General features: G+C 42.3%; 1 protein-coding gene across 10 annotated transcripts in view; it reads left to right on the forward strand.

Moving 5' to 3' along the window:
• The window catches only part of DIXDC1 (DIX domain containing 1), a 68537-nt gene extending 57662 nt beyond the window's left edge, over positions 1–10875 (forward strand). For 9 of the 10 annotated variants that reach the window (XM_036919722.2, XM_057490748.1, XM_057490749.1 and 6 more), the window contains 3 exons: positions 2602–2707; positions 3607–3715; positions 7570–10875. In XM_036919722.2, the coding sequence (XP_036775617.2) occupies positions 2602–2707; positions 3607–3715; positions 7570–7650 (296 nt within the window). In that variant the 3' untranslated portion in view covers positions 7651–10875. Of the gene's footprint in view, positions 1–1972; positions 2578–2601; positions 2708–3606; positions 3716–7569 lie in introns of those variants that run through there. The other variant, XM_036919725.2, reaches the window with a different exon arrangement.
• Positions 10876–11571: the final 696 nt, after the last annotated feature.

Raw genomic sequence — 11571 nt, forward strand, 5'->3', positions numbered from 1 at the left:
GATCCAACTCAAGTCTTTTTCTTCACTAGTCCCCTGAAATTATTCTCATCGATGACCTAGTGACCAACCTATCTTTCCTAGACCTCTGTGTGGTGTTTGATATCATGATTACATTTTCCTTGAAATTCACCCAAAATGTGCATACATTTATATTAGTCATATTGGGCTGCTGTAACAAAATACCATGGGCTGAATTACTTCAATGACAGTTTATTTCTCACAGTTCTGGAGGCTGATGTCTGAGATCAGGATGCCAGTGTGGGCAGGTTCTGGCGAGGGCCGTCTTCCTGTCCTGCAGACAGCCGTGTTCTCAGTGTCCTCATGTGAGGAAGAGATCTGGTGTGTTTCTATTGTAAAGGGCACCAGTTCTGTGGGATCAGGGCTCCGCTCGTATTTACAACCTCACTTAATTTTAATCCCTCCTCAGAAGTCCAGTCTGCAGTAGTCACATGGGGTTTAGGGCTTCAGCATATGGATACTGAGCACACAGTTCAGTCCATGGCAGTATTATTTTCATATTTTTCATTATGTCATAACTCTTTGCTATTTCATGCCACTAGATGATGAACTCCTTAAGGATGGGGTTGTATCTAATTTATTTTTGCATCTCTAGTACTTGATACATAATAGACACCCAATAAACATCTTAAACTGATGTCATAAGGCAATGGTACCACCATGTATCTATTTTCTCAGACCATCAATCTGTTCTTTTGACCCTTCCCTTTAAAAAAAAAAAAAAAAGTAAATATTTTATATATTTTTGTCCTTTTTTTTTCTTTTGGTACCATTAATATACAATTACATGAGCAACATTGTGGTTACTAGATTCTCCCCATTATCAAGTCCCCACCACATACCCCATGACCCTTCCCTTTTTTCCCTAATGTTCAACTATATACCAAGCACCGAGAAGACTTTTACCTTCTAAAGATCTCAAATCCATCTCCTTTTCTAGCTGTAGGGATGCATCTTGCCCTTCCTCGTCTTTCCTGCTGTTCTAATCGCCTCTTAATAGGATCACTGTCTTCCAGTTTCCCCCATCTACACTTTACAGCTAGACCGACCTTGCTCAAGGCTAGTCTGGTCGCATCGCCCATTTTCAGCGTATCCCCGAGCTTAAGGCCGATGCCCACGGATCTCTCGGCCTGGCAGCCCTTCGTGGTCTGGCTCCTGCCTGCTTCATCACCCGCATCTTCCACAGCTCCCCAGTGATGTGTTCCTTACGCTCCAGCCCTACTGACTCTCAGCTTCCTTTTCATGCCTTCAGTTCTGTCCTTCCCTCTTGGAGTGCCCTTTCCAAATTCTTTGATTTTTTAAAGATGCTTTGCTCAAGAAATCTCCGGCAGTGGGGCTTTTCAGACCTCTTCCAGATGGTATTAACTGCACCATCTTCAGTATTCCTGTGCAGTCTGTACAAATCTGTGTATTGTAATTGTGATCATATCTGTCACTCAAATCAGACTGCAACCTCTTTGAGGTCAGAAACCAAATAGGATTGATTTTGTATTCTCAAAATCTAGCACATAGTAGGTGCTCAATAAATGCTTGTCGAATGACTGGAGTGAATGAATGAATCTTAAAATTTAATGATAAGAGTGAATGTTTTATTAAATAGCTCTGTGTGCCAGGTGTTATGGGTGCAAGAGTGAAGGAGCACCATGGTACATAAGTTTCGTTACTTGACATTCTTTAAGAAACCTGACAGATTGAGATTGCTGTGTGAAGAGAGAATGTCCCCTTGTCTTTCTCCCCTGTATTAATGCATCCTCATTAACTCTCCCTTATTTTAAGCCCCTTCCTAGAACCACTCCTGCAGCTGCCAGTTTGATAGGGATCAATGTCTAGAATGAGTTTAGAAAAAACATGTGGAGGTGGAATTGCAGGAGAAATTTTAATAAAAGTTTAATTATTGCTTTTTGGTCCTTATGATAAAAGTTTCTGATTGGTCTTTTCTCCTGTTCTCTTAAAGTCAAAATCACAAGTACTCATTAATTAAATTTTTCCATGAGTACCTGTACAAAGGGTAGAGACAAGATGTGGATCAAGAAACCTGAGTTAAAAATCATGGGACTGGTACATATAGATCCTGTGTAGCTAAGGGATAAGGTAGGTCTTGTACCTTTTAGACTGGGAGCCTGAGGCCCCTTGGAATCGAGTTTCTAAGATTACTTCACTCCTGTGATTCTCGTTCCTACTCATTTCCCTTTTCATGAATTGCATGGCATTCTCTACCACTGACCTCCAAAGTTTAAATGTTGGCAATGTCTGCAGCTCCTGCCATGTGTCCATTCTGCCGGAGCTGAAATCTTGCAGGCTGCTTTGACTTTTGACTCTTAGCAACAATGTGTGTTAGAACTGTTGCTGCTCCTCTGCTAGAAATTCCTGGAGGGGATGAGAAATGATGGCCCTTGTGATGACATCCATGTCCAAGGCACCTCGTGTGTCCGTGGGTACCCCAGGGACATGGTGTTTAGAAGGGGGTGAAAGCTGTGCTGAGGCCTCAGGCAGCTCTATTCTCCTGGGGCATTTTGAATAACTGGAAATGGGGGGTGGCTGGGAGCAAATGGGGTGTTCTGACCAAAGTCTCTCCGATTGCAGAGCTGCCTCACGCCCCGAGCTCTCCAGCTGTCAGCAGCGCCTGCACGAAAGTGCTCTATTTCACTGACCGGTCACTTACGCCCTTCATGGTCAATATACCAAAGAGGTGAGGTTCTGGGGTTGGTATGTCTCTCAGCAAGGAGGGAGGGAGAACCAGGAGTTACAGCCTCCTCACCAGCTGAGAGACTGTTGCAGAAGCAGTATGGTGTGATGAGAACAGATTCTGGTTCCAGCTTTACCACTAGCTGGTAGCATTACAAGGGACAAGTCCATGATCTGCTAGGTACAGACACAGTAGTCGTGCTTCCAATCCTGGTGTGCAAATATGTTCCAAGTTAGGAAAAATATTTTTTTAAGTGCTCAAAATAGCTCCTGCCAACAGCCAAGGATTGCAGCCTGGTGTTCCAAGGCTACACTCACTGATCTTTATTACTGTTCAGTAATCACAGCTAACCTGTCGAGAATTCATGTTAAAAGTTTTCCAACACTTGGCTAATACACTCCCTTCTAAGGCCAGTGGCTTTGAAATAAAATATTTTAAAACTCTGGAACCTAATATGGAGAGAGGTGATAGGATTTCCCTTTCCTAGAGAGTCTGCTTACTTGGGCTGGGTTAGAGGGGAGCTTTCTGAAGATGGGGATATTTGATTTAATTCTTCCAGCCTAGAGAAACAGAATATTGTTTCAAAAAAAGGAAATCAAGAAAACCTAGACATTATGATAGTTCAACAAATTTGATTTCAGAGACTTCGTCTTATTTCCGGAGGAAAGTGATCTGGCTGCTCCTGAAACAACACATCTATTTTAAATTTCGTTCTCCTTCCCTGATGATGTCTGGCCCCTAACCTCTGCTGTTTTAGAACTGTCTGGGCTCTCAGGAGTCGCCCTGGCAAGGCTGTACTATTTCTGCCTGGAGACTCTTTGGCACGGGTCTAGGTGTAAAGCTGACATCTACTCCAGCTTACTGATAAACAGTCTGTTTTGGGAATCTCTCCTTTTGTGCAGGTTGGGGGAGGTGACACTGAAAGATTTTAAAGCAGCTATTGACCGGGAAGGGAGTCACCGGTATCACTTCAAAGCATTGGATCCTGAGTTTGGCACTGTCAAAGAGGAGGTATGGAACCCATGGGCAGTCTGGGTGGTGGTACTGGCCATTCTGAACCCCAAAGCCACTTCCTCAAAGCCTGGAACCGAGAAGTATCCAAGTTCCCTGACTGGGGCAGAGGAGTCACCCAGGGACGCACACCACCCTGGTTACAGGCAGACCACATTTCATTGCTCTTTGCTTTTTTGCACTTTGCAGATACTGCATTTTTTAACAAATTGTTCTGTGACAACACTGCATGGAGTAGGTTTACTGGTGCCATTTTTCCAACAGCATTTCCTCACTTTGTGTCTCTGTCACAATTTTAGTAATTCTCACAATATTTCAAACTTTCATTGTTATTACATTTGTTATGATGTCTGTGACCAGTGATCTTTGATGTTACTACTGTAATGGTTTTGGAGCACCACAAACCACCCCATTAAAGACAGCAACTTAAATGATAAATACATGTGCTCTGACTGTTCCACTGACCAACTGTTTGTCCCCATCTTTCTCCTCCTCGGGCCTCCCTATTCACTGAGATACAACAATATTGAAATTAGGGCAGTTAATAACCCTACAATGGCCTCTAACTGTTCAAGTGAAAGAGTCACTCTAAACCAAAAGCTAGAAATGATTAAGTTTAGTGAGGAAGGTGTGTTGAAACCTAAGCTAGGCTGAGAGCTAAGCCTCTTATGCCAGTTAGTCAAGCTTTGGATAAAATGAAAGGTCGTGTGGCCAGGACTCTCACCTGGCCCTTGTCGACTAGCTCACTACACACATGTGGGCAATACGTTGCTACTGACTCTATATAAAGAGCTACCCAGTGGTGTGTGTGCAATGCAGTGGCAGGGCTACAAGGCTGCAGGAGAGCAGAGCAGAGGCTGGAGTGGTGACAGTGCTGAGGACAGAGGCCCAGAGGATGGCTGTGCAGGATGACTGTGCAGAGAGGCCTGGAGGATGGCTGTGTGGGACAGCTGTGCAGAGAGGCCCAGAGGATGGCTGTGTGGGCAGAGAGGCCCATAGGTGGAGACCAGCTTGCTGCATGCAGACTCTCTCTGAGTGAATGGGATTTTAGTGATTGACCTGCCATCGTGGAAATAAAGTTGGGTATAACCCTTCCACCCCAAAGAAGCGTTTTACTGTCATTTTCTTTGGTCACATTGAATCCATACTGAACTTGCCCAGGGCTGAAACCCATTGGCAAGACACAAGCTATGAATGCAAAGGAAAATGCTACTCTAGTGAACACATGAATGATAAAAGATGAAACAGCCTAATTGCTGATAAAGAGAAAGTTTTTGTGGTTTGGATAGAAGATCAAACCAGCCATAACATTCCCTTAAGCCAAAGCGTCATCCAGAGCAAGGCCCTGACTCTCTTCAATTCTGTACATCTTAGAGAGAGGAAGAAGTTGCAGAAGAAGTCTGAAGCTAGCAGAGATTGATTCTGAAGTCTAAGGGAAGAACCATTGCCGTAACAGAAAAGTACAGGTGCAGCAGCAGGTGCTGATGGAGAAGCTGCAAGTTACCCAAATCTGGCTGAGATCATTCATGAAGGTGGCTACACTGAACAACAGATTTTCACAAAACAATCTCATCTGGGACTTTCATAGCTAGAGAGGAGAGGTCAGTGCCTGGCTTCAAAGCTCCAAAGGCCGACCCTCTTGTTAGGGGCTGACACAGCTGGTGACTTCAAGTTGAAGCCTTCAAGTGCTCACTGACCATTCTGAAACTGCCAGACCCCTTAAGAATTATGCTCAATCAACTGTGACTGTGCTCCCTAAATGCAACAACAAAGCCTGGATGACAGCACAGCTGTTTACAACATGGTTTACTGAGTATTTTAAACCCACTGCTGAGATCTGCTGCTCAGAAAAAAAGGCTCTTTTCAAAATATTATTGCTCATTGACAAGGCACCTGGTCACCCAAGAGCTCCGATGCAGATGGACAATGAGGTCAGTGTCGCTTTCATGCCTGCTAACACAACAGCCACTCTGCTGCCCATGGGACAAAGAGTAATTTCAGCTTCCAAATACACTTTGTAAGGCTATAGGTGCCATAGATAGATTCCTCTGATGGATGTGGACAAAGTAAATTGAAAACCTCCTGGAAAGGATTCACAGTTTAGGTGCTACTTAGAACATTTGTGATTCTGAGAAGAGGTCAAAATATGAACATTAACTGGAGTTTGGAAGGAAGTGATCCCAACCCTCATGGATGACTTCAAAGGGTTCCAGACGTCAGTGGAGGAAGTCATCGCAGATGTGGTGGAAACAGCAAGAGAGCTAGAATTAGAAGTGGAGCCTGAAGATGTGACTGAATTGGTTGCAATCCCATGATAAAACTTGGAACAATGAGGAGTTGCTGCTTACGTGTGAGCAAAGAAATGGGGTTCTTGAGATGGCATCTACTCCTGGCGAAGACTGTTGAAATGATGACAAAAGATTGAGAATTTTACACAAACTTAGTTAATAAAGCAGTGCAGGGTTTGTGCAGACTCCAGTTGTGAAAGGAGTTTTACTGTGGATAAAATGCTATTAAACAGCATCACATGCTGCAGAAACATCATTCATGAAAGGGAGAGTCAGTCGATGCAGCAAACCTCAGTTGTCTTATTTTAAGGACTTGCCGCGGCCACCCCGCCACGCAGCGACCATCACCGTGGTGAACCAGCACCCACCCGGACAAGGTCCTCCCCAAAAAAAGGATGATGACTCACTGAAAGCTCAGATGATGGTTAACAATTTTTAGCAGTAAAATATTTTTAAATTAAGGTATGCACATTGTTTGCTTAGAAATAATGTTGTTGCACACTTAACAGACTATAGTACAGTGTAAACATAACTTGTGTCTGCATTGGGAAACCAGAAAATTCATTTGCCTCGCTTTCCTATGATATTCGCTGCATTGCCGTGGTCTGGAACTGAACCTGCAAATCTCTGTGGTGTGTCTGTACTCTAGACTGAGGTCAGGGAATTGCCCAAGAAGTTGATAGCTTCTTTAGTAGTTCAAAAACTTAATAACTTTCACTAAACTTGGATAAATTTTTATTTTAAAAAGGGAGAAGTTTTATGAGGGAAAATAAAGGACTTAAACTTGAACAAAAGCTTGGCTTTGGTGTCCCTTCCCTGTCTGTAGTCAAATCTTAGGAAATGTTCTGCTTTTAGAGAGAAAAAAAAAAATAGGTATCAATATGCAGGGCTGTGTATTGCGGAAGTTCCTTGGATGATGAAAATGAGGAACTTCTGGGAAGTGACCTCTGCTTATTCTCAGCTCCTTGGCTGTTTCTTAGCTTATGCTTCTTTTAATCCATCTGCCAAAAACAGACATTTTCTGGAAGAGAGTTCTGGGTTATGATGTATCCCAAGTGCTTTCATTGTGGTTACTGGATGGAATACCCAGTATTTTATTTTGTAAAGACTTCCTCACTGAAATGTTTAAAAAATAAACCCTGTTCTAATAGTGACTTAGGAAATGAATGAACTACATGCAGACATGTTAAGACTGCTCTTCTTTCTAACCTTTCTTTACAATTCCTGGGACCAAAATTCTCCTGTTCCTCATTTTTTCTAGTGGTCATACCTCTTCTTTCTCCTCAAAGTCCAAAGGGCTCTACAGTTAGTAATTTATTAATTCATACTAATTCAAATCTCTATAAACAAAGCAGTGTTAGGCCCCTTTACTGTTTCACAGATATGGAACTTACATATAAAACTGGTATGACTTTATGGACAAAACCAAGGGGCACAGAAGACTAACTCAGGCTTCTTACCCACTTTCTTGCCCTGTATGTTTTTGGTCTTCTGTCAGCACCTGTTGTTTAGTGAGACTCCCCATCTTACTGTTATTTTTCACTATAGCTTCTTTTCTTCCCCTAGGTTTTCCATGATGATGATGCCATCCCTGGATGGGAAGGAAAAATTGTAGCCTGGGTGGAAGAAGACCATGGAGAGAATTAATGCTGAGTATTACACTGGGGGCTTGTGGAACTTAATACTCCCTGGCTGCTTCACTCAGGAAAGAGGACAAACCAAAATACACTGAGAAGTTTCTAGTTCCAGCTGCCAAAACAGAAGCTTCTCCAGGTGTGACAGCCACAGGGCCAGTCCTGTTTCTGTACCTGGCATTTGTGATACTTAAAAATCTCTGTCCAAATGTAGACCATGGGTTCATCTGGAGTTGCTTGTCCATGGGAACATGGTGTTTTATTCTCCTCTGCAGACAACGAACCGAAGGCCTTAACCAGTGGGGATGGATGACCCTACTCCTACAGAGGCATGGCTGCTATATCTGGAACCTGGAAATTGGATGCATCACGACAGTATTTGTTTAATTGGCCTCAACAGCTGCAGCGATCAGTCCCAGCATTTGCACTCACAGGCAAAGGTTCTGGCCGTGTGCTTCCTCGCAGCTGTTACAACCCAGGAATAACTCACGAGGCGGTCCTGAAGACGAAGGCTCGCTCCTTGGGAACCCTGGACTGCACGTGGGTGGTGCTCAGTTGGTTACTGGGTGAAGAGGACTGCCCGGGCTGTGCTAGAACCGTGACCACACAGGCCTCAGGCTGCCTTTTGTGTCTTAACTGGTCCTGCAGCTTGTCCTTTAGCCTACTGAGGGCATATTTCATGTACTGCTGGTTTTCTCTTGGGACTCGTTAACTTAAGAGCCACCTTTTTTTCCTTCCAACTGATGAACTTTGTGTTTGAAAGATGTAAGGAGTAGAAGTCTCCTTATAGACCCAGGCGGGTGTGGAAAGGTGCTCCGACCCGTATCTTCTTGGCTCTCTTTTCCCCATGACTTTCTTTAGCTCATGGCATCTCCACTGCTGTCACAAGGAGGCCATTAATTCCAGCATTTGTGACTTATGAGTACTGAGCATGGTCTGCCCTTCTTCCTTTCAAGGCCAGAGCCATTTTCTATTATACAACTAGTCTAGGCTGATTCTTTAGGGCACAATAGAAATCATGAGCATGGAATGAATGGCAGGGTTGATTCTGGGTGAAAAAACCTAGACTCCTTTCTCATGTGCAACATTGTCAAGTGTAGAAACTGAAAGAGTTAAACTTCCAGAGATTATTTAATAATTTGGGTTTTCTCTTTCACTCACCAGGTACCATTAACCAAGCAGCAATTAATAAATCTTTGTATCTATACATACATACATATATATATTCCCAAAAGCAGTCTGCCTGCAACCACCAATGCACACTGCCAACCAGGAGTCAGATCAGTTCTTGGTTCCTGAGCTGTCTGTTTCTAGTTCATTTCCCCTTTTCAGCCATCTTAACAGACAACTTGCTGGAGCTCTGAAATGACCTTTTGTTGTTTCTATAGATGTGTCTTTTTAACTAGTTCATGTTTGGAGAATTATTTTGTACGCATTTGCTTTTTGTCTAAGAACCATGTCTATTTTTATAACGAGTGTGAGTTCTGTCCATCCTCACATTCCGGATACTGTGTCGGTTTTCTAGAGAACCCAGGAGCTTTTACACAGGCTCTTCTCTTCTTACCAGCCCTTGTCGTTTCAGAACAAGCTTTATTTTATTACAAGTATTTTCATGACAACTAACTCCTGTTTCAGTTCTACCTTCCATGTTAGCTGTGGAGGTAGTTTTATGTAATCTACTTGCTCCTCTCACAACAGAAGGAGCTCAAAACACCTGATATCTTTCATGCAAGTTTACCTGGTCTCCTACTGAAGAATGATTGCTCATCAGAAATTGCTGGGAAAGTTTGGGAAGCTGAGTCTAAAGCAAGAATAATTCATTATGAAAGCAAAGAGAAGAAAAAAAATATATGGTGTTTCCCCCTGACCCCCCCACCCCCCACCAGGAAGTCTGGAGAAAAAGTCCTCTGTCATGTTTCTCTGTTGCATGAATTTCAGTGTTTTGCTGTATTAAATAGCATGAGGGTCATCAGGCCAAAATTTGTTCTTGTATTTCCAGTACAGTTTATCTTGAATGTCTTCCTCTTAAATCAGTTTTTACTTATCAGTTTCTTACAGAAACCATTTTTACCATTATGTAGAATTTAACTTTCCAGGGAAAATTAAATCAGAAGATGTTCAAAGTCCTCTGCCGTACGTCTTTTCTCTCCATGTCCTTTGGAAAAGGGGCTGCATGGTTTCTCCACAGGAAGCTGAAGTTGGGCTCAGGGGAGAAAAGGAGATACTCTCATGTGCCATGGGTAATAGGTAAGCACCCCATTACAAGATGTCACCCCTATAGTTCTTGTGTAAATGCGGTAATCCTTATTCCAGTTTCTAAAGACGAGGAGCCTTTTAAGGAAGTGTGCACGGGTACGTTCTGGTTGGAATAGTTCCAGTCTGACACACGGAGCTGTGCTGCTAGGCCTCAGACCTACTTGCTCAGAGCACTGCCCCTGATGGCCCTGGTGTGGGGTTGTCCATCCTGCTACTGCTCAAACACTGTCTTTGAGAAAACTAAGGAACTAAGTTGTTTAGGGTCCCTAAAATAATCTCTAAACCCGGACAGATTAAAAAAAAAAAAAAGATCCTCTCACAAAAACTAGTTTAGTATATAGCTCAATTCCTTTAAAAAGTCTCCATTTAAAAGCTGAAGACTCTACTCAGTCCCCTAAATTAGCTGGAATTGGAACTCCCTACAGTAAGTGCCTAAAGAAGTTGGGTTGAATTTCCTTGGTAATGGCCGTCCTTCTTAGGAACCAACTTCTCAGCTGTTTTGGACCAGGATGGTTGTAAATTGGGGAAAATATCTTTATGCTCTACATCCAATCCAGGGGGACTCTGGTTACTTAGAAGCATTTGGGTCATAATTATAATTTCCATTTTCTTCATAAAATAAGCATTATTATTGCACACTTTATCGTCTGAATTTAAGAGTATAGCTTGCTCAATTACATATGTAAAGTTTTATTTTCTTAGAAACATGGATCTTTGCAACCATTGCTTTCAAAGTTGTTATTATATGTATTCTCCTGTTTTATAGTGTTTTCATGAAGGCCATGTTATGCCAGAGGCTTGATTATCAAAGTGATAACCAGTTTTAATTGCCTGTATGTAGCAGATCTGTGAATTAAATTTTTAAAAACTATGAAAAAAATGGGAGTTTGCAAACTAAATACCATTAATCATTTTGTGTTTATGGACTGAACTTGACCAATAAAACCATTCATACTTAGTGTAAGTAAATTTCCTCAAGTGATCTCCTTGGAAACATGTTTACTCATTGCTTGGGGAGAGGAGATAAGGTTTATTTTCTTGCTACAGATATTTTACTGTTGGTGTTTCTAATGTAAGCACAAAATAGGTTGTTTCTATCAAAGAGAATTCATAGATTTAGCACTTCTTTTCAAATTATATATAAATATGCAAACATGAACCCAAGAGTGTAAACTACGCCCACTCTCTAATGCAAAAGCAAGAAACATTGCCAAGGGATTTTCAGAAATATGTATTTAGAAGAACCAGGATTTCCGAATTTGAAAGCTGCCTTCCTGAAACTTACATAGGCTTCATTTATCACTTCAATTTAAATGTTATAATCTTTAGCCCTGAGTGCTTTCACTTGATTTCCAATTACATATTTTCAATTATTAATTACACGCCATTTTGGGTTATCCCATCATTATGTTAAAATTAAATAGTAAAGAGCTTAACTCGGTCTTTTGTTACCAACTGATTCCTCTTCCAGCTGCCCATTTTACATCAGTAAATCACCATTCTACAAGTCTCAGCCCTCCTTTTCTTTAAATTCCTTTATCCAGTCTGTTGAAGGTAGTTCAGGCCTATTCTTTCAGGGCCGCTACAACAAACCCAAGCATTCCTAGCCTACGTCCTGGGCACACTTACCACCCCCGGACTGTCTGACCTGTGCCCTCCTATGATTCAGCTACACCAT

Source organism: Manis pentadactyla, chromosome 13, assembly GCF_030020395.1.
Source record: "Manis pentadactyla isolate mManPen7 chromosome 13, mManPen7.hap1, whole genome shotgun sequence".
Lineage (NCBI taxonomy): Eukaryota > Metazoa > Chordata > Mammalia > Pholidota > Manidae > Manis > Manis pentadactyla.